The sequence below is a fragment of the Acanthisitta chloris genome, unplaced genomic scaffold, assembly GCF_000695815.1.
Source record: "Acanthisitta chloris isolate BGI_N310 unplaced genomic scaffold, ASM69581v1 scaffold9831, whole genome shotgun sequence".
NCBI lineage: Eukaryota > Metazoa > Chordata > Aves > Passeriformes > Acanthisittidae > Acanthisitta > Acanthisitta chloris.
The window spans coordinates 62,994-85,507 of NW_008657640.1; the positions used below are offsets into that span (position 1 = coordinate 62,994).

A 22,514-nucleotide genomic window follows, 5' to 3' on the forward strand; every position below is an offset into this window, starting at 1 on the left:
ACTCTGTAGATTATACACATATTGTGCAGTAACTAGTGGCAAAGATCTTCATGAATTCACTGGTAAACCATTCTGCAGGTAAACATAATTTATCTAAGTGTTCAACAGCTTGTTCTTGTTACACTGAAGTGAATGTTGCCCGTGTTGTAAATATCTGAGCCTTTAAAGCTCAGGTTGAAATGAGTTTTCTAACTTGTAAGTAGGCATGTATTATACACATATTGTGCAGTAACTAGTGGCAAAGATCTTCATGAATTCACTGGTAAACCATTCTGCAGGTAAACATAATTTATCTAAGTGTTCAACAGCTTGTTCTTGTTACACTGAAGTGAATGTTGCCCGTGTTGTAAATATCTGAGCCTTTAAAGCTCAGGTTGAAATGAGTTTTCTAACTTGTAAGTAGGCATGTATCATAGAATCACAGAATCATAGAATCCTTTGGGTTAGTAGGGACCTCAAAGGATGTTGGCTGGTTGAAATGTTTAGCTAGCTGATCAGTATAGTTCATTAAATATTACGAATTAGGACTCCACAGAAAGATATGTAGATTACTTTTGCCTTAGATTTTTTTTGAACATTTATTAGGTTACCTGTCATAACATTAAAAATTCATCTTAGTTTGAACTCCAATGCAGTCTTCTTGATAATTTTCACATAAGAACAGAATTTATATGATAGGCATCACACCTATTGCCCACTGATGCTTCCTTCTATACATTTCTCTTTTTTATTCACTGACTGCAGGTGTATAGAAAAACCTAATCTGTGAAGGGAATTAAAGCTCCTATAGGTAGCTCAAAAGAGCTGCTTCTTTATCATTTTAGCAGAACTTAATGTCCATACCTAAATGTGGCTATACACTTAACTGTAATCTGTTGTTTATTATTTCCATATAGCACAATGTTCCATATGCACGGAAGATACCAAATATATTAAAATACTATTGTTTTCAATAAATATATTTATGAGAAAATTATGTATCTATTGAATAACAATTATGACCTAAACATTGACAGTCAATTCTTCCTATGACAAAATAATGCACTTCGTCTCTTCTCCCAGGCAACTAGTGACAGGATGAGAGGACATAGTCTCAAGCTGCACCAGGGGAGGTCTAGGTTAGACATTAGGAAGAATTTCTTCACTGGAATGGACTGCCTTGGAAGGTGGTAGAGTTACTATCCCTGGAGGTGTTCAAGAAATGACTGAACACGGCACTTAGTGTCATGGTCTACTTGACTTAGTCGTGTTAGGTCATAGGTTGGACTTGATGATCTCAGGTCTTTTCCAGCTTGATTGATTCTGTGACTCTGTGATTTCTGTGATTTTACTTTCATTCAAATCCATTTAGAATTTTTTCTCCCCAAACATTTCATTTTCAATTATCTGAGAAGTTTCCATTAATGAATCTCTGAATTAGTGACTTCTGTGATAGAAAAAAGCCCACATTACTATCAGAATACCTCAAGCACTGATTTTATGGGATAGTATGCAGAAATTGTGGCATTCTGACAGTCAAATTTGATGAGGCAATATTGAATGTCCCATGGCCACATTAGCTCCTTTGTATTATTCCATCTATTGGGAACAATACTGGACAAGTTACTCTCTTATAACTTAGTCATTCAGATATCTTCTGTAGCAAGAAATTCCCACCAGAAATTACTAAGTGTTGGAAAAGGTATCGATATGACCGTATATCATAGACACAGAGAGTATCACACATCTATCTTCACACTTTGTCAAGAGTGATTCTCAGCAGGGCTCTACTACAGTACAAACAGGAATTCCTATTCAGCTCCAAAAAATCTGTTCACTGTTGTCTTTACCTTATCACTGGAAAGGCATCATAAGGAATATGATATCTGATTAAGGCTCCTTTTTAACTTATATTCCAGCTAGAAGTACATCATTTTATTAATCCCTTCATTGCTTATTCAGGTACAGAATCCAAGAAGCTTACTAGTCGGATGGATATCTTGAGAAGATGCCACTTTTACAGTAATATTTTAATCATTTGCTGCTACGCTATCAGGACGCAGATTGCTATCATGAAGAAGCTAAGAAAACTTTCAGGTGTACTCACAATCCTCATCCTGGACGATCCACAAATAACTAGAGGAGAGATCTATTTCTGCACAAGCATATGAATTCCTCTAAGAGACTTACTTCTGCTTGCCTAATGAGGACATGGTTTCAGATTAACACCCAAGGAAAAACCTGCAAGACTGTATTTCCCCAAAATGATGTGTGGTTGAGGTTTACTCACTTGTCTGGTAGACTGTGCCTCAGGATTATTAAATCCAAGGAGTCATTAATAGAAAGTACAAAAATAATGACCTTCAAGTACTTAAAATAAAAGCGTCAAATTGTTACAGATCTAGACAATGCCAGGATTTTAATGGAGTTGGTAATTTACTTAAGGCATGTAATAACTCACTACTATCACTAATAGTTCAGTCTGATTCCTAAGTGAGGTCAATTGGAAAAGTTATCACCTTCCACTATTCTTTTAGGTTAACTTAGAGAAAACCAGTGCTATTTGCCCTGAAGCGTCTAAAACGTAATTAATTAAGCTTGATTAAAATTTAATTAGTACTTAAAATTTACCTTAAAATGGCACATTATACATTGTGGCAGTTAAAGAACTGCTTCACAGGGGGCAAAAATAGCACCCAATATTATTTTCTCAGTGAAAATCCTCCCTCCCCCAACTTGTTTATGTGTGCAAGGAAAATGATATAATTTTGAAGCAATTCACATTTCTTTGGGTTCAATTTCAGATTTTCAGCTTTAAACTTATCAGAGAACATTTGCAAATGTTACCATCCATTCTTATTACAAAGTTTTAGTGGGGACCAGAATACCATCTAGATTTAAATGTATGGTAACATAATATGCTCTTCTATTAGTCTCTCAGATATGTATTGTGCAAGTCAGAAACATTAGGTGAAACTGGCTGGTTCTGCTGTGAATGCAGTTTTCTTCCACTTTATCTCCACATGAGAGTACTCACTAGAAAGTTGTGTGTAGAAAGTGAAATTAAATCTCTGTAACAACTGCAGTCTCATGTATTCATGATAATGAATAAGATTATTTCTAAGATTATTAAGGAATACATTGTATGTTCTATTGTTCATCATTAACTTGATGCTACCATGCCTTCTTAAGCAAAAATATATATGAGGCTCAAGGACTGACTGAAGACCTCAGATGTTCCTTGTTCACGATTTCTCGGTGACCTCTTTCTTATCTCCTGTTGGTAAATGGCAGGTGTGTGTTGACTGATGAGGTACCTTTTGGTATTAATCCTGTGTTGGTCAAGTGTAATTCAATAAAGCTATTGCTTTTTGCTTTTTTACGCAAATAATAACTCCTAGCTCTCAAATGAGAAGTCACAGACTGTGCTGCTGTGTAACAGAATTTTTCAGCATTCACTTTTACCCTCATGTTTTTGTATCAGCTGAATTCAATTACTTATATTATACAAGCATCACTTTATTTATTCTTCTATTATTTGTTGCTTGTCAAATAATCCATTTCTGGTTCATATCTATGGATGAAAAAGTAATTCTGGTAAAAAATTCTGCCAAGTAAATTGCAAAACAGTTTGTTTTGTCAGAAAATTGACACAGTACAAGCTACCTTTAATATTTCTCTCCACAAAGCCACAGCAAAGACCTTGGACCTTTCACTCACTCAAGAACATGTCTTAGAAGAAATTTACTAAATGCTGGACCTATAGAAAACAACTCTAGGATTATATGACACCGTAATTAACTGTAATTCAACACATCTGCGTTATTTAGACTTGTAGCTTAAGTTATAGATGTCACACATGAAAATCTAATTTTTCAACTATTTTTTCAAAATTGCATTTACCTAGTGGACATAATCAATGGAGAGAAATAAATGGTTCAGTTTTCAGTAATCCAATTTGTTGCATTTAGTTTTCTTGATGCAATAACTTCATATTTTCATATTTGACTTCTTATGTCTATTTCAGATCATATAGCACAAAAAATTACAAAAGTCCAAATCTTGTCACCTTCCTTTCTAGAGAGCATATAGTTACATGCATGGAGTTTCAATAGCTTCCATAAATATGATAACTTTCTTATAATATTTAGCAACACAAAATCATGCATATATGCATTCTACCAAAATACTCTTTCCACTCAAAAAACTTTGCCAATCTCAACAGTACTCCCTATTATGATGGGGAATATATGTTATTTCTGATTCTCACCATGGTACAACCACAAGAACAATGGAAGTGCAATGAAATTACATGTGTTTGAATTATGTCTACCTTGAGTATTCCAAAGTAGAATACAAAAAATTTACCATTGCCTAAAAATATCTACATATAAGCACTCCTTAATATAGATTTTTTGCTTTCTGGCCAAGTTTTGAAAGGGAAGAAGAAAGACTAAATGTGAAATAAAGTAATACGTGAGAAGGCTTTTCCTATTAAAAAAAAATTATCATGTAGTTAAATACCAGGGAGTTTTGTTATCACTAGGGCAAATCTCTCAAAAACTATGGTATACTTAGCTTTTTATCTGTTTTCATGCATAATGTTACACATTACAAAATTTTACTGTTGATGCTACATATTTCTGTAAACCTTTTAGCTTACTGAACAGAATAATCCAAAACTGACATTGTTAGTACTAAGCTATAGCTCGTTAGTCTGGCTTTCCTTGTATTAACACATAACAGCTCACATAATAAAAATTTCATTTGTATAGCTTTGGAAAGCTGGTGTATAGGAGAAGGAATAAAGAATACATTTTGCCATTAGACAATTAACCCTATTGAAATCAATTTAGAAGATATGGATTATGGCAGTTATCAACTTTATCTAAACTGAAAGTTTATTCATACCAATATTGTAGTTACATTAATAAAGCCTGTGAAAATAGCACATTTTGTAATTCAAAGTAACATGTATTTCCCTAAAGATTAAGAGGCTGGCCAGTCAATAGATTAATACATTCTGTCACTTAATACATGCAATAATTTAAGCAGTTAGTAAAATTCAATACTGGATAACAGTAGGATAAGAATATGATCCTGATCAAACATTTGCCAGTCATTGCAAAAGATGACAGGTATCTGAGTAGACAAGTGTATACACTGCGGATCTCAGTAAGATGCATGACAGCAATGGAAGCTACGTTGTACCCTTGACAAATGTTAAATCACTTTAAAATGGCAGAACTAAATTATATCTAATGTTATGTGTATGTCATTTTTTTCATAGTTAGGAAGAATTATTTTGCAAAGAAATACAGAAAATGAGACTCTAATTATTCCTGCAAAATTATATTGAACAGGTGATTATACCATTAGCTTTTCAACAACATGATCATTTGCTCTGAAAGCTATTAAAGGAAAGATATGATAAAGTTTGTAGCTTAAAACAGAATACTAGCAGAATGCAAATAAAACCTTGTAGAACCATTCTTTTATTTGTTCTGTTTTCAAGATGGCATTAATGAATTAACAAGAGGAAACATGTAAAAATAATTCTAGAATGCCTACAGTGATGTATACTTAATGACTTAAACCATATATCTAAGAAACCTTTCACTCTTGAAACATAATTTTGCAAGTGATCTTTTAGACTGCTATCCCACGCTTCTAAAAATCTGTGTAAAGTAGTTGTGGTATCAAAGCTCCAATAAACTCAAATTCATTCTGACTCATTTGCATTTATGATAGCAACCTACTTTACCAAATTATAGTCTGCTTTGAAACTATAAATACTCAGATTGATCACAAAACATTCTCATTAAAAAAGCAATGCTTTTTCTGTCTTTGGACCCGTTCCAGAAGTGTCCTATTGATAACTGATTGATTACCTAACACCCCCCTCACCCCCAAATGGTTGACATCCTTCCTCCAGCATTTAAGTAGGTAAAAATGAATTTGTGTTTTACAGTGATGTTTGTATACCGATTGATACTTACTTGAGCCTCTCAGCAAAATTTTCACTAAGAGACAATCATGATGTAGCAATGTTTCCAAAAGCAAGTTCAAATTACAGTATGGCTGGGATAAGAGCAGTTTCAGCTGACCCTGGGTTGCCATTTCTCTGGCTGATGGAGTCCTTTCAAAATGTAAGATAAAGACAGAATAATGTAGTTAATTTATCCATGAAATTAATATCCTTAAATTGCAGATGTAATGTTAACTCTCTTAAATGTCAATTCTTTCCAGATTACTCTGAAAATGCTTTCATGCTTGCTTACTTTTAGGCAGCTCAGGGAAGGAATTACATTTAATCTTAACTAGCTAAAAGCAAATTAACATTTGGTAGTCTGCCAGAGTTATAACTGATACAAAGCAAATTCACTTTCAGGGAACTATGTTTGTCTTGTTCTACCAGGCAAAAAGGAGATTTTTTTAAAAATTAATATTTTTTTCTGCTTGAATAAATTTAAGGCTACTATTTTTAGTGCAGTATTACATTAATTGTTTAGTAAGAGATTTTAAGTGTCTGTCCTTGACGAAGTTCTTAACTAAAAAACATTAATGCTCAAAGGGGTTGCAAAATTCCACATTAGACTGACCAATTCTTATATGTCCTGAAAGACCCATGTGACACATGAGACTGGTTGAGTAACTGCTTTGTCAGCAGGGAGAAGAGATAAAGTGTAGTAGAAATTCATCAGCTTTTAAAGAGTTTCTAGTTTGTTTTCTGTTTGTAGTTTCCATGTTTTGCAAAAGTTGAGGTTTCCAAATAAAATATATCAGGGCTTCCTCTGAGCTCAGTCAACAACCCAACAACACCAACCACTGAACTCACATTATAGTTCAAAAACATGAATAACATCTGTCCTGCAAGATGTTGATCACCTATTGTAGTTAGCATTTTCTTCTTTCTGAAACATCTTTTAAAAGAACTTTTCAAAATTGGATTTTGGCTAATTTTTTTCCTTGAAAGTTTAATTTTTTATTAAACTGAAGGTTTTTAAATGAAATTTCAACTAATGTTTAGCCACGGTATTTATTTATTTTGGCTACAAGTTTCTACAATAATAGTTGCTAACATTGAAAGTTTATGCACTTCATATGTAAACTTTAATGCACATAAATCTTATATATGCACCAGTGTTAAAACTACATATGCACTGATGTGTTAACTGTACGGGCATAAATATTATCTCCTAGTATGCACACAACACCTTCAGCATCAGTAAAAATCTCCTTCATCAAGAGGCTTTCAGTCTGACATTTTCCTATCAGACTAGAGAGGGATTTATATGCCTCTCCTCAAACACTTGATGTGCCATTTACACACAACTATTGGGACAGAACTAAAATGGGCTTATGTGGTTGCTGTAGCTGAGGGGAACCTCTCCATTGCACTGCATACGTCTAACTCAGCCACCCAACTCTGCTTGAATGCATACATGGAAAAAAACAGACATGACTGCACAAACACTTTGTATATACCCCATACAAACCTACAACACCTGGATATAAAAACGAAAGCTCATACACTCCTCTAGTTTAGTTCCTCTTAAGTCTGTATGTTTCCATTTCCGGAAAAAGCAGTATATCATCTATCTTGCAGGGCAACCTTGAAGTAACATAAGGAAACCAAGCTTCCATAACATCATTTCCCAGCAGGACGCTTACATGACACTATTATGTCAAAACTTCACTGTAACAATGATTTTAGTGAAGTAAGATTTTATGCACATCAGCCTTTGCAATTTTAACAGCAAAGAAAATAATTCTGAGCTGATAAGCAGTGTATGTGCCAGAAAAACATGTAGAGCTTCTGTGATTTTCACCTGGAACTTTATATACAATCACTGACAATGTATCACCTGCTCTACAATTACATTTGCATATTAGAACATACCGGATTCTAATATTTGTCATGACTCTATACACATACACATTTAAATATTGATAGAACTTGAAGTCAGAATAACTTCAATATTTAGAAAACATTGCACTCAAACTTTCAACATTAGGGCTTTGAATTCTTAATAGAATTATCTTCTGTATGTTCAAGCTTAGTTATATATTCATAAACTCTAATGCCTGTTAAGAACTAATTAGCAGTTAGTAATTAAAGTTAAAACAATCACTATATTCACACTAGAATTAGTGATGTGGCTGACAGCAAATTCTTCACTAATTCAGTTAAATTATACAGGCCAGTTTAATTTTTTCCCCCTTGAAGGTCATGTTATCATATCTAATAAGGTCACTCATTGCCTTCCAACTACAAGATAAGGGACAACTTTGATCAATTGGATTTATGAAGGATAATATTTTAAATTACTTAAGAGATAAATTACATTTTTAGAATATTTGAGTTGAAAAAAACCTTGTCTGTCATTGACCAGATGGGAAGCTATCATGTTGTAATATACACCAGCTCTTGGCTCTTTAAGCATCTTGCAAATTGAAATGTACAATGGTGTGACTCACTTGGAGGAAAAATAAAATACAGCAGACATTCCCTACAGCCATGAAGCTAGCACCAATAAATGCACTGAGAAGCTTGCAATGTGCATACGGAGAGACATATGTTCTCCCATCCTCATAGCTCAGTACTAGTGAAAATAAGACTAGCCTCATAAAAAGTGACAAAAGGTGAAGTACATATAAATATCACACATATAAATGTTCAGTTTTGTACAGTAAAAGAAAAAACCTAACTGTGATTTGCAAACAATATGATTATAAACCCCAAATAAGGCAAAGAATGAATCACAATTACCACTAAAGGATCTGTAATATAAATTATCTGTAATTATTTAGTTTGATAACCAACTACATTATTTTGATTAATCAAAGACAGAAAGAAAGAAAACCTCAAATGGTAAGTTCAAGATTTTATAAGGCAAACAAAGATGCTAATTCATAGTAAGAACCTTAACAAACATGTTGGAGTCAAACAGATAAAATAAAACAGACTGTAGCCATTTTCAGGCATGAAAAATAATGTAGTAAATCAAGTTATATAGTAAACAAAATAATTTCAGGAACCAGCTAAAATTTCTTTTGAAATATCAAGCTTAGGAAGAGCAAATACTTAATAGCTACATTTATGACAGGTTAGAGTCTTCAATTAAGAATTAGGTGGCCACAGTTGAGGGGTGTATAACGGCCTGTGCTTCCAATTTGGTAATGGACAGTGAATATATATTTTTATTAGATATAAGACATAAAACCAGGAAAAAAATCCATGAATAATTAGGGTGCTCTAAAATAAAGTTTTCTGCATAACTTAAACTTAGGAATGAAGGCTATGGAGAGAATCAGCACGCTTTGTATAGTATGAGGCAAAACCATAGGCAAGATATTGTGATGTACAGGGTACAAGATACTGTGTCTGTACTAGGTAAGAGGTGATAAATCCACAGCACATTGGTCATCAACAGGTCACCATAGGTCACCACTCATATGATAATGTATTCCTCCAAAAAATAAAAATACTTTTTCAGAAAACACAACAACATCTCACAAAAGCAGATTTTCATGAAAATGGAGAGTGAAAATCACTCAGGAAATAGATTTGAAGAGGAGGAGGAGGTGAAGGGGTTAGGAGAGGATCTACACCGGTGTGGGAGTCCTTCAGGTTCAAAATTAGAAAGGGAATGACAGCACAGCTGGTAGCATGTCTCATATGTAACTTGCCATTATATGCAGGGACACAGAAAAATAGATTAAGTTTTTGCCTCTAAACATTCAGTAATCTCAAAAAACCCCAACTGCAATCAAACAGCATCTTTTTCAATGAGTTATTTATATATCAAACCTTTTTTAACCAGCAATCATTAACAGAAAGGCATGCACTCTATCTCTTCTTTAATAATAAGTCCTTCAGAACAGCAACTGTGCTGAACTACGTTATTGTCATGAGCTATATACTCTTTAATTAAAGCCAGAAAAACTTTACAGATAATTCAAATATCAAACACAATGAACAGACTAGCAAAAAACATAGCACACTGCTTTCAGTGCAACCTTTCTGACAGATTCTTAGAGAAATCTGTAGTGAATTAAAAAATGCTCCTACAGATTTATAAATCAGAATATTGATTAGACGTTTATTCAGATACAGTCTTTTCAAAATGTTGCAACAGTATTTGACTAACACTGACTATTCAGAGATGCTTTTACAATAATCAAATTTTGATACTCACTTCAATAAGAAAAAACAGGATGATGGTATGCAAAATAACCAGTGTAAAGGATGATACAAGACCTCTGAAAAATCTCGAGGAAGATGTCCATCTGAATTATTCAGAAATGTCCTGAAAGAAACCAAATACTTTCTGAAATACACGGAAGACTAAAAATCCCTTTGGATCACTAGTAACATATATATATATAAATAGAAGACTGAAAATATCTTATGATAAATAGTACTAATATATGCATGCATACACATAATTGCAAACCTCTTTATCTTCTGTGCTGTTAAAAATATTATTTTTACTTTCACTCTTATTTACTTTCACTCTTTAAAACTTAGTATCTAGCACAGTTCAAGAATTTTTCTTCATGTTTTTACTCCTACATAGCATGTTTTCAAAGTATGTTTGAAAAGGCATTCAATAAACAAATTACTCTTCAATCATTCCTTTCAACAGCTCTTTTCTTTCTGCATAACACATGCACCATATTATCAATACTTTTAAAATAATTATAAGCAAAGTATTTTTTGAAATGCTAATGGCTCTCTTTTGATTGACATGCAAGTACATATAAAATTTGGATTAAACTGGACAAAAACTTGAACCAGAAGCTTTGGACCTTCACTTGTTTGTGAGAAATGGAATATTGGTTGTTTTCAAATATAAGGAACTGGGGAAGAATTAGATAAGCTAGTTTGATGGCACTTGTGCAGTACTTCAATTCCTCAAAGGAAGTGAGCAGTGAAAATCAGGTGTGTCCAATCCACCGCTAATAAAATTAACTGGCTTTATTAATTAATTATATATGATTATAAATATATGTAAGAACAGCATTTTATAATTTAATATTTGCCTTTAATTATTGTTTAATAATAAATTATTAGTATTTGTACCATTTTGTAGGAACTACTAGGATGCAATAATGTGTGATAGCAATGGGTGCCGCTTGGTGTCTTCCCTTTTACCTCCCATTTATGCTGAATACAGTTCCAACAGACAGGATATATAGTCTGTTACAGCCATCCTCCATTAACCATGAACAATTTCCACTTCCCAAGCGCCTTACTTTTCATCTTACTTGGCTGTGATTTTCTCATCTTAATAACTTTCCTTCTCTGAAGTTTGTTCCTTTATGTATCATGGTTGTGATTTTCTAAATTATATAAAGAAGGCAACTACCTTTAAAAATGCCACTGCTACAGAATTCCTTTATGGCTCCACTTTCTGAAGTGATTCAATGTCATTCCCACTTTTGAGTCAGCACTTTTTCTATTTCACTGAGTAGATGGACATTTCAAATTACCTCAGGAAAAGATGCGAAAAATTTCTCAGGGCAAGAGAATCTTTTTATATGACATAAAGAAGCTGGTGCCATGACATGGAAACAGTGAGAGTGGATCTCTGGGAATGCAGCCTTCAGGAACTCCTAACCTAAAAGCTAGAATCTCCCCTTTCTTATTGGGTGCTTTGTCACCATGAGTTTAACAGGTTTGTGTTTTGTCATTTACTTATCTAAATTTACTTTTAAACTCTTTTTCATAGCTCCATGTAAGCAATTTAGAACTGTAGCTATATGTCTATTAGGTCACTGCCTTTAAGACCCCAGATGAAATACAAGAGAAAATTACACTTGTTCAACAAGACAGGCAGGTGTATATTTTCTAAAAAAAAAAAAGGGTTATTTGGAAATTAATTTTGCAAATTAAAAAATCAGTAGAAATAATTTACTACAGATATCTAGGTATCTTAAGTAAGCAATATTGGAACAGAAGGATTAGCACATAGTGAATTTGTGCTCTGTGAATTCATTAAAACCTGAAGATGAAAAATAAAGCTGAGATTCTAATATAGATGGAAAACTTAAGCTGGAAAATATTTTTTCAAAGACAATAATTTCAGTATTATAAGAAAATTTTTTAGAAATCTTACTGTCTTTCATCCACTGAAATATTTTTCTGATTATAGCAAAGCATAGAGCAAGCATGCTACAAGAAAGCATGATAAATACATTCTGAGTAGCAATCTACAAACTGTAGGAACTGTTCGAGAGACTTCTGGGCTAAAGCAGCTTGTTAACTATGTCTTCTCAGCTGTATCCTAAGAAGAGGCACAGGGCAGACTTTTGGATTCTGAGGCTTATAACAAAATCTTTAAAGAAATTTTTAAAGTGAGATGTAGATAATCTGAGGTTTTTAAAGACTATTTAAATATTAGAATAACTTCAAACACTACTAAAAAATCAAGTGTCTAATGATAATACAGTAATTCTTGTGCCAGCATTTCTTAGTGTCCACTGCTGGCTGTGTAATTCTTGCCAGGAAAACCCAACTCTGTGCCAGACGGTTTAATTCAACTATTCTTCTGACAGAAGTATAACAACAGCTAGTAGGAAATTTGTTTTGGCTACAAGTTATGTTAAAGCAGCTGCTTATAGTCTCAAAGCAGTGGATAGCATCTGTGAAAGCATTTAATACCACAGCAAGATTCCAAGTTACAGTAGTTTTATTATTCAGTAGAATATGACAAGGTGACAATTGATCCTGTAAGCCTCAGTGCAGGTGTGAAAAAATGAGATGCCAGCAAGATGCATTCCAATGGTTATTCCTTGTAGACTCTGAAGGATTTAGCTCTGAATAAACATGACTAAAAAGCAGCTTCATGAATTATAACTCACATATTAAAGAGAAATATTTTGATTTTTAAAATTGAATGACAGATATTTTTACCCAATAGAGAGCAATTTTACCAATAGAATCCCTAAATAATTCTTTCAGCATTCAAATAATTCACCTGCATTTTTGTTGAGCAAGTAAGATATAAAAATTCATAGTATGAAATCACAAAAGGTGCATCCACCTTACTCTTTATTTTCTTCCTTAGCAGAAAGACGGTCATCTCCTACTCAGTAAAAAAGACTAAAGAATATAGAAAAAAGCACAAGAATATATCTGCTCCAAACTGAGCAACCCCTTAATCTGATGCAGAAGACAGTCTTTACTCTGAGGCCTGAGCAACTTAATTCTGTACAAAATAATGAATGAAGAACACTGTTGGATTCTCCTATGTAATCCATAGGCAGCATTGAAATGGTTCAATTCACTGCACAAAACCCCAGCTACTAGAACCAGTAACAACAAACTTGTCAGTGAGTAAGACTATGATGACTGGAAATTCTGAGGCATGAAAATCCTTTATTCAGAGGTTTGAGGAAGCAGCAAGAAAAGAGCAACACCTGGGAGATTTGGGAAGCACGTTCTGGAGATTTCTTTTGTCCAACAGGTCCTGAACAACCTTGACAAAAGCGGATGGAGAACACATGTTTAGGGCATATTCAGATGACACTGAACTGGGGGAAGCAGACACAGTAGTTAATACAACAATCAGCAGAGTGCCAAGTCACAAATGACTGAGCCGACAGCATCTCACAAATTTCACTGGGGTAAAGTGCAACTGTTTACTCCAGCAACGGAATTACAATAACCTAGGCTGGGAACTGACTTGCCTGAGTACCCTACCCAACCCTAAGCCCGGAGTTTATGGCCAGCAGGGTGTTGAAGACAAGGGAAAAGTGTATTGTCACTAGACACAATGCAAACCACACTCTTGGCTGCATTAGGAGGCGTATGGCAAGCAAAAGAAAGATAGTGGGCCTACGCCTCAGGGAAGATGGGAAGAAACTGGTATCATCTGTTTGACTGTATCATCTATTAGCAATATTTGAGGGGTTTAGGCTCCCTTACTCTGGTGAAGAAGGGGCTAAAGGGTCAACTAATCTAACAGCAGCCTACAACTACCCAAAGAGTCATTAGAAAGACAACATTGACAAACTTTTCTCAGTGTGGGTGTAGAGGCCCAGAGAAGTTGACTTTAGTGGTGGGGTAGATTGTGGTGGTGTGTACCCCTCACCCCAGGTTGCATTATGATCTGAGAAATGCTCATTAGGTCTCAGTCTTAATGAACTGCACCTGGACTAAACTGTTCTTGAGCTTACCAGAAACAACATATGTTCACAGGAAATAGTGCTGGCTAACAAGCTCCTGTGTTTTAATAAGGGGTTAATGTGCATGTCTCACACACTGATAATCAGATGGCTGTGGAGCCAATCAAGGACTGTAGGTAATAACACACCACGAGTAAGAACAAGATTTGGCCAAAGAAGGGCAGAGATAGGGCAGCACCTGTCTAGGACAAACATCCTTGTTATAGGTCTTGGGGATAACAACTTAGAGAAAGTGAGCAACCTGTCTTCAGGGCAGAGAAACCTGTCCATAACAAGGTACCCACACCAAGTCCATCGTAGCAGTGGCTCCCTCTGGACCCTGGACATCTCATTGCCGGAGTGATGCTTATCAGCTGAATTGATGCCAAAGACAGGACTGACATCCCATCAGCCAGATTAATGCTGGAACCAGGACCGGTGATCTCTTTTTCTGTCTTTTCTCTCTCTTTTCGTTTTTCTTCCCTCCCCAACCCCCCTTTCTTTCGCTTTTTCTTTCTTTTTGATTTCTCTCTTCCCCTTTACCCTACCCCTTTATCCAAAATCCACTGCTGCGTGCTTATATGATAGGGCAGAGACTAATACACCAATTCCTAAGCTAAGAGTGTAATTTATTATAGCACTTCCTGATTGTTTCTGGACCCTCTGACTTTTGTCATTCCTTTTGACCATGAGCATTTACTAATCAAAGATGCTTCCTCGTTGTCATGGGGGGGCTGATGTGACACAGCAAGTCATAGCCAGCAGATTTGAAGGTTCACACTAGATATTAGGCACATTTTGCACTAAGGCTGTGGAACAGGTTTCATGGAGAGGCTGTAAAACTTCAGTTCCTGAAGGCTGACATGGGTCAGCTAACACAGTCATGTTTGACTGCCCTTGGCAATTGTTCTGCTTTGAGCAGGAGGCTGGTCTAGATGACCTTCAGGAGTCCTTTCCAACCAACATTTCCATTATGCTAAAGGTACTTCAGGAAGGCCACAGAAGGGTGGAGGAAAATGAAGCACATATTAATGAGTATTAAAAACTGATGACCCAAGATTCAGAGGTGAATTTAGGACTGGGTCTAAGTAACCTTGTCATACAGAAAAGAGTGATAGCCAAATGCATGTTTGAACATGAAATTAGGAATGAGAAAGCATATGCCAGAGTCACTTTATTTGAAGTTAAGGATATTATTCATTTTTCAGCACCACTAATATTTTGTTCCATTTTGACAACATAATAAAGAAATCTGAATAATTTTAAGCCCCTGGAATTAATACAACATCTGTAGTAAGTTGGAAGTGAGCCAGTCCTATTGTTAGACAACTCCTGGAAAACAATGTTCTGTCATTGCCACTTTTATGATTGTACAAAACTTTCCAGAGCAGTCTAAAGATAATTGAAATCTAGTCCCTGTAGGGATAACTTCTAGTACAAAAAAAGCATGATAGATTTAAAAGAAAAATCTTTATTTCACTTCCAGTTCATTTTACGAAAGTTTTGAAAGATATAGAGCCAAGATAAGAAATGGAAATTGTGACTATAGAACTATCATTGTAAAAAGAACTGATGAAAGATTAATATTTCTTTAAAATCAGGCCTGACTTTAGAATTTGTTATAGATAAATGCTTAATGTGATGAACTATGCACACCTCAGTAAACAATGGGTCTAGCTATTCAACATAAAATTCATTGTATCAAAGTGTTTTCAACTGGATATAGTAATTCAAGAATCTAATTTGCTAAATCTGTTTTGTCTTTTTATTCTGGATACTGGGATAGGTTATCTGACAAATACTGGCTGTAAGGAAACACAATATAAAAGAATTGCTTTGATCATGTAGCCTCACAGGTTTTGAAAACAGAAGTTCTGAATACAAGACCATAAAAAATTTTTTTTATTTACACAAAACCATACATCCTTTGTATAGCAAAGTTCTTCACTATTAGTATTATTTTTCTAACTACATAACAAAACGTGACAATTTTTTGTATTCTTCTTAAACTAAGCTGCCAGATTTTGGTTATGATTTGCAGTATACTTCATAGTAAATTACATGAGCTGCTACATCTTGCCCATGTAAAGTTTTTGACTTCTAGAAATGTAGCTTAGGATACTGAAATTTATATGCCTAAATGTGAACGCTATGTGACCAAGTTGTTCATCTGTCGCATTTTTCATAAAATATAAGACAGGCTGCTCCAAGTCTCTTTGCTCGCATTTCGTTCTGAAACTTAGTGAGTTCTCAAGATAGCACACACTTTTTTGTCATTCCAGGTATAGATAAATCTGTAAACGCTGATTACGCAGGGAGACCAGAGTAGGTAAAAGGAATAGACTATACCACATATTTATTTTGGTCCATCATTCTAAGAGCTTTCATAAAAGAATGGTGAAATGTTCAAACTGACAGTAGAAGCAGTTGCAGCTACTATAATGTCCATTCCTGCCTCCATTACTATTGCTACAGCAGAACTACACAACCTGCCCATGAGTCACCTTAATTGCTATCTTCTGTAAGCCTCCATTGACTAAGATCAAACATCCAGTTACAAGTGATTTTTGCATGTTCCTTAGAACCCAGAAACATTAAAATAAGCCCACACATGACAAAAAAATTTTAGTCTACGAAGTTTAAATGCAGGAGGCCTCCACTCTATTCTTTGTACTACTAGTACTACTCAGAATATTCTTATTTAGAATAATAAAATAACATCCAGTTGAATAGGATGGGGCTTTGTTAGTTGGGGGGGGTTATTCTTGGGTTTTTTATTTATTTGTGATTTTACTTTGTATTGTCCTTGTACACCAAACAGACAGCTGAATTTTAGCAATGAAAGACTCAGACCCAATTTCAGTGTAAATAGCATGTCCTTTTGTTTACAACTGTAACTTGTGAAGACATGATTTTCTAAATATGGGTGTTCTATATTCTTTGTCTTTTAAACTACATTAATATTTGTTGAAGCATACTGATCATGATGATCATTCCAGTAAATTATCTTTACATATCAGTAATTCTAGAATTCCCATGGGATGACAGCAGAACATTCTAATTTAATTAGAAGCTGAAGGCAGATAAATAAGATTTTTTTTCAGTTGATGAGTGACTAAGTCCTTGAAAACCTTACCAAAGTCTTTGGTACCACAGCAGCACATGTTTATAGATCAGTAAGACTGCATTTCCATAAAATGTGTCCTAACTGAAAAGTAAATTGCAAATTTGGGGCAGTAATTATTAATGAAATTCTACTGTTTGTGTCACAGAGGAAATCAGTCCAGACATTCACTGTGGTCTGTGTTATCAGCAGACAAAAAAATGTACTGTATAGGAGTTTGATCCGAGGCCAATAAAATCCCAGCAGATGTAATTGGGCTTTAGGTAAGATTGTAGAGATAAGTTCAAGACAAAATTGAGAAACAGTCAAAGATTACAAAAATGTGTAAACACTGTGCATTGCATTTGATTTCGACACAAATATTCACCATGTAAATCTATCTATGTAAGTTCAAGAACCAATTTTATGTCAAACTGAATGTTTATTTCATACTCACTCATACATATTCTTCAATGGTGAAGTTAAAATAGCTAGCACAGAGATCAGACTATTGCAGTGGCTATGTATTCTACAGATCTTGAAATCTCTGTCTTCACGTGGATTCAGAAACTCCTGTACAGAACTACAAATCGACCACAGTATATCTTCAGTGGACATCAATATTGCTGCAATATCGATTCTGTAGGAAAAAAACAAGGTGAGAATAACATTACTTAGGACATCTGGATAATGGTAAATTTCAATCAAACAGACCTTTCCTCTGACAAGATAAAATACCTAAATCATTGCATAGAATTTAAATTCATCTTCAGTGATGCAGGAAGTCTGAAACTACAACTCTAAAAATGCAGCATTTGCACAGAACAGCTGGCATGAAACTAGTGAAAAGAAGACTTAAAAACTCAGAAATGTCCTTTTCCAAAAGAACAATGCCACTAGGTGGGAACAACTTACTTTCTAAACTAAAAGTAAATAAAAGTAAATTTTGTTTTCCTTATGATAACATATAATTAGAATGCACATAGTATTTTCAAAACCTGATGGTGCAAAAAGGTAATGAAAAGGAACTCAGTCTTCAATTTGCAAAACCTAACATGCCTGGCAGGTGAACTCCATACTACAATGTACAACATTTCTGTGCCAGTAATCTGTTGCCCGTTGATACTGGCTGGCAGAGCATCATGGGTTACTGGCTTGAATAATAGCAAGAACCCAAACTACACCACCACAATCTCACAAGACTATGCTGATGTATGACACACAGGAAAAAGATGTATAACACAAAATATATGGAAGGCATGAGGTTGGACTGAAAGAAGTACCTAAGTACCTAAAAGCCAATGGATGCACATGACCATCTGCATTTTCATGGATTTTTTTTTTTGACAAATCTAGACAAATACACATGAACAGACAGCTCTCTATATTACAGATCGAATCTCTAATATTTCAAGAACTATTGGGATAAAAGCCCCACAAACTGCAGCATTATAAACGAAAAAAGGTTAAACCTTTGTGATAAAAATATGTTGAATTATATTGAGTAATTTTTTTTTCATTTGTTCATGACTGGATAATTGAATTTACTTAGCAAAAATTCAAGACTCACCTTATTGGATAAAACACCCTATCTACAAAATGACAATATAAAAAGTTCTTTCTTGTTCAGTTTTTGAAGCAAATTAATATAGAATTGACTAATACTACATTTAAGAAGTACTGTATTTTTCATATTTCACACAGAAAAGCCTAACAGCAGTAAATCAGTGCAGAAATAGAGCATACGAACAGGTACTACTATATGCAGAATAAAACTTCTTTTTTTCCTACCCATTACACAAATGCAATTGTGTGTGTTACTTGAGCTTCCATGACACTACTCCTTTTCATAATAAAACTTGAGATGACAGCACATAACTCACAGCTCACACAGAACATATTGCTGCTGAGTGTCCCTAACCCCTACAAATTACAAACTCTTAAACTCTTCTTGGTGGTGCCAAGCAATAGGACAAAAGACAACAGGCAGAAACTGTTGCACAAGAAGTTCCACCTGAATACGAGGAAGAACTTCTATACTGTCTGGAACACACTGCGCAGAGAGGTTGTGGAGTCTCCCTCACTGGAGATCGTCAAGAACTGCCTGCATATGATTTTGTACAATGTGCTCTAGGATGACCCTGCTCAAGCGAGAAGGTTGGACCAGCTGACCCACCATGGTCACTTCCAAACTTACTCAGTCTGTGTGATTCTGTTATGAGAAATACACCAATTTATTCAGCAAAACAAGATATTGGATTGAAAGAGAAAAGGCAGAGGTAGGGTAAGCTTCCACTTGAAGACACTTGTTTTAGTATTTCTCAAGAAGCCTGTCCTCTCTGGCAAAACATAAAAATCCCAAGAAGAACTTCAGCTTCTTAGTTCCTAAAATGACAGAAGAAGGAATAACTGCTTTTACCTCTCACCTTCTGCACCACTGGCTTCATTCTGGCAATTTTTTTGATGAGACTTTATAGCTTTTTCACTTGAAAACCCAAATTCTATTGGAACACATGGACTTTTCTTGATGAATCAAAAGCTTGATTTCTAATCCTGATGCTGCCAATTCTGCTCACATTTTTGGTTGCAACACTACTCCTCAATGTACTTTCATCATGAGGCTTTCAACCAATCAAGCAGATATGAAACAACTTCACCAAGAGTTCAGAAGAGGTCTTTGATTCTGCCCAGTTTTGCTATGACCACCAATACTTAAGTATGCAAAATAAATTGAATTAAAATGAACATCAAAATGCATGAATTTGCTCTATCTGCTCTGCTGTGTTCATTAACATTTAAATCTGAATCAAAGCAGTATGTAACAGAAAACTAACATTTACTCTCTTTATTCACTAAAATTGTGCATTAAATATACAAGCATTACCTGATTTGTGGTGTTCTTTTGTAACTGGGACACACCTGACAATATCTGGAGGACAACATATCCAAAGATTGCTCTAGTACATCTGTAAGAACATCCTGGGCTGTCTTTGGAGGTAGAATAGTCCACAGATCATGATAAAGAGCACAGCAGAAGTAATGCCACATCTGAACAGAGAATGAGCATCTTTCTCCCTAGCAAAACCACCACACATTAAAAAATAAATACGCACCTTTCAAAATGTCAATTTAATTCTTATAAGTCTAATTAATTCAATTAATTAATTCAAGTCACAAAATTATACGTCTGCCACAAAACCAAACCACAGCATTTGATCTCTTATATCCTCAGTTAACCTATTCTCAAAACACATAGTGTTGTAAGTTTACTTTAAAAACATATACAATATTCTGTACTCACTAGAACTGTCCTCAAAGAAAATAATTATCTGAACCATTTAGGCACATGTATTTACTGGGATTCATAAATTCTGTGAATAACTGTGATTAAGAAACTTTGGGTATACATAATGGATATGCAATAACAGCAGAAACAACTGAACAATTAAACAAGTAATAAGAGATGTCCAGAATTTTTTAGTAAGATATTTTTTCATCTTATAATGGTAATTCACTGAAACTGAACATTTTCTGGGAAGAAATCAGCGTTGGAATTACTATTTCATTCTCTATACAGAATTATCCCATTAAGGCACAGAAATAAATACACACGAGTTAAAATCACAGTGGTTAACCAATAATATCTCTACGAAGTACATATTTCAACCAGCATTTAAATATTTCAACTAATATCTATTCAGAAAATAGCATTATGATGAAACTGCATGAGAACAGAGACTTCAATCCTCACTTTAGACACTCCAAAGGAACCGAGAAATATTTTAAGAATTTACTATTATTTTAGCATAATCAGAAATATAAAATAACCTCATGATTTTTAAAACACTTTCAGTGTTTGGTGAGCATTCTTTAATAATAAAAATAAAAATTAATCTGCTTTCTTTTTAAATACACTGCATCAGCAGATCATTTGGTCTTTCTCTGCCATAATATTTCAAGTGTATTTCAAATTAAAATGTGGTAGATTATGACAAAGAATAGAAGTACCAAACTTGTGACCACTGCTCTAGTCATTAAATTTATTCATGCAAAAAATGAAAAATAAACCTAAATTAGGGTATCCACTTTTTTGTATTTCACTAATACAGAAGAGAAATATGTAATACAGGTAAGTTCCAAAGAAGTTCATATGACTAATTGTCTTTTACCTACAACCATAGACATCTTATTTCAATAGGCAAACAAAAAAAAAATCACTCCAGTATTTTGAACAATCAAGAACTTGACAAGTATTTCCATACTGATAAAACAGGATTGTCTTATATTAACCAAAAAGTGATATAATAAAATAATGGACATATTAAAATAATTTCCTCTTTTTATTAATGAAATAAAATTACTGTTGTAATTACTGCACGATATATGGAAGCATAAGAAAAAAGTACAAGTTTACATCATAACACATTTCACAAGATCAGAACTTTGCATAACTTGAATGTTAATATATTTCTAGATGCTCGGGGGTTTAGATATATATTACCACGACTACTTCTCAGGCACATTCAAGTAGAACCTATCCAGAAATAAATCCCTAACCCTGTCTTACTGACATTCTACTGAGATTTCTGATTCTTTGCAAAAACATTTCAACTGTTACAGAATAAGCTTACCAGGTAAAAAATAATTAGTCTGAATGTCTAATGGAAGCTAATTAATTTTAGTTGTAGCTTTAATTTCAAAAATACCTTTAAAATTTTCAAAAACTATGCAGATTTAACAAACAAAATTACAATTCAAAACTGACATTCTGACATAGGGTACTTATTTTTTTAGTAACTGAATATTGGCAAGTTTTACTTTTTAACTGTGTAGCTATAAACAGAAATTGTTTCATTTTCGCTGCTTATTTAATATAAGCAGTAAACTGAATAATACTTTTCCCCCCCTTTTTTAGCATTGTAGCTCCTCTGCAAAAGCAAGTTTCACTGAAGATTTAAATGAGATTCATTCTCCTTTTCTGATCTCTTTTTCTATTTATTGCCATTTCTAGACAATTCTACTGGTAAACATCTGCTATTTTTGCAGGCTTCATATAATACAAACAGATGTGAGCTTCTATTTGCCTTACATATCAGGAAACAAGCAGCTGCACTTTATTACGTAAGCCACTCGATATAGACAATTCTTTAGTCTTTGACTATTAGAAAACATAAGTTCCCAAAGCTACAGCAGATGTCTGCTACACTAAAAGCTTCATTTAAAAACAATCTGCAGAACTGGCCCAGTGGCACACTCT

The 22,514-nt window shown here is 34.3% G+C and overlaps 1 protein-coding gene across 1 annotated transcript in view; it reads right to left on the minus strand.

Moving 5' to 3' along the window:
* The window catches only part of KIAA0825 (KIAA0825 ortholog), a gene marked incomplete at its 5' end in the record, with an annotated part of 78,634 nt that overhangs the window by 19,032 nt on the left and 37,088 nt on the right, over positions 1-22,514 (minus strand). The window contains 3 exons of the mRNA XM_009084805.1: positions 5,979-6,118; positions 17,715-17,897; positions 20,142-20,332. Coding sequence (XP_009083053.1) covers positions 5,979-6,118; positions 17,715-17,897; positions 20,142-20,332 — 514 coding nt within the window. The remainder of the gene's footprint in view (positions 1-5,978; positions 6,119-17,714; positions 17,898-20,141; positions 20,333-22,514) is intronic.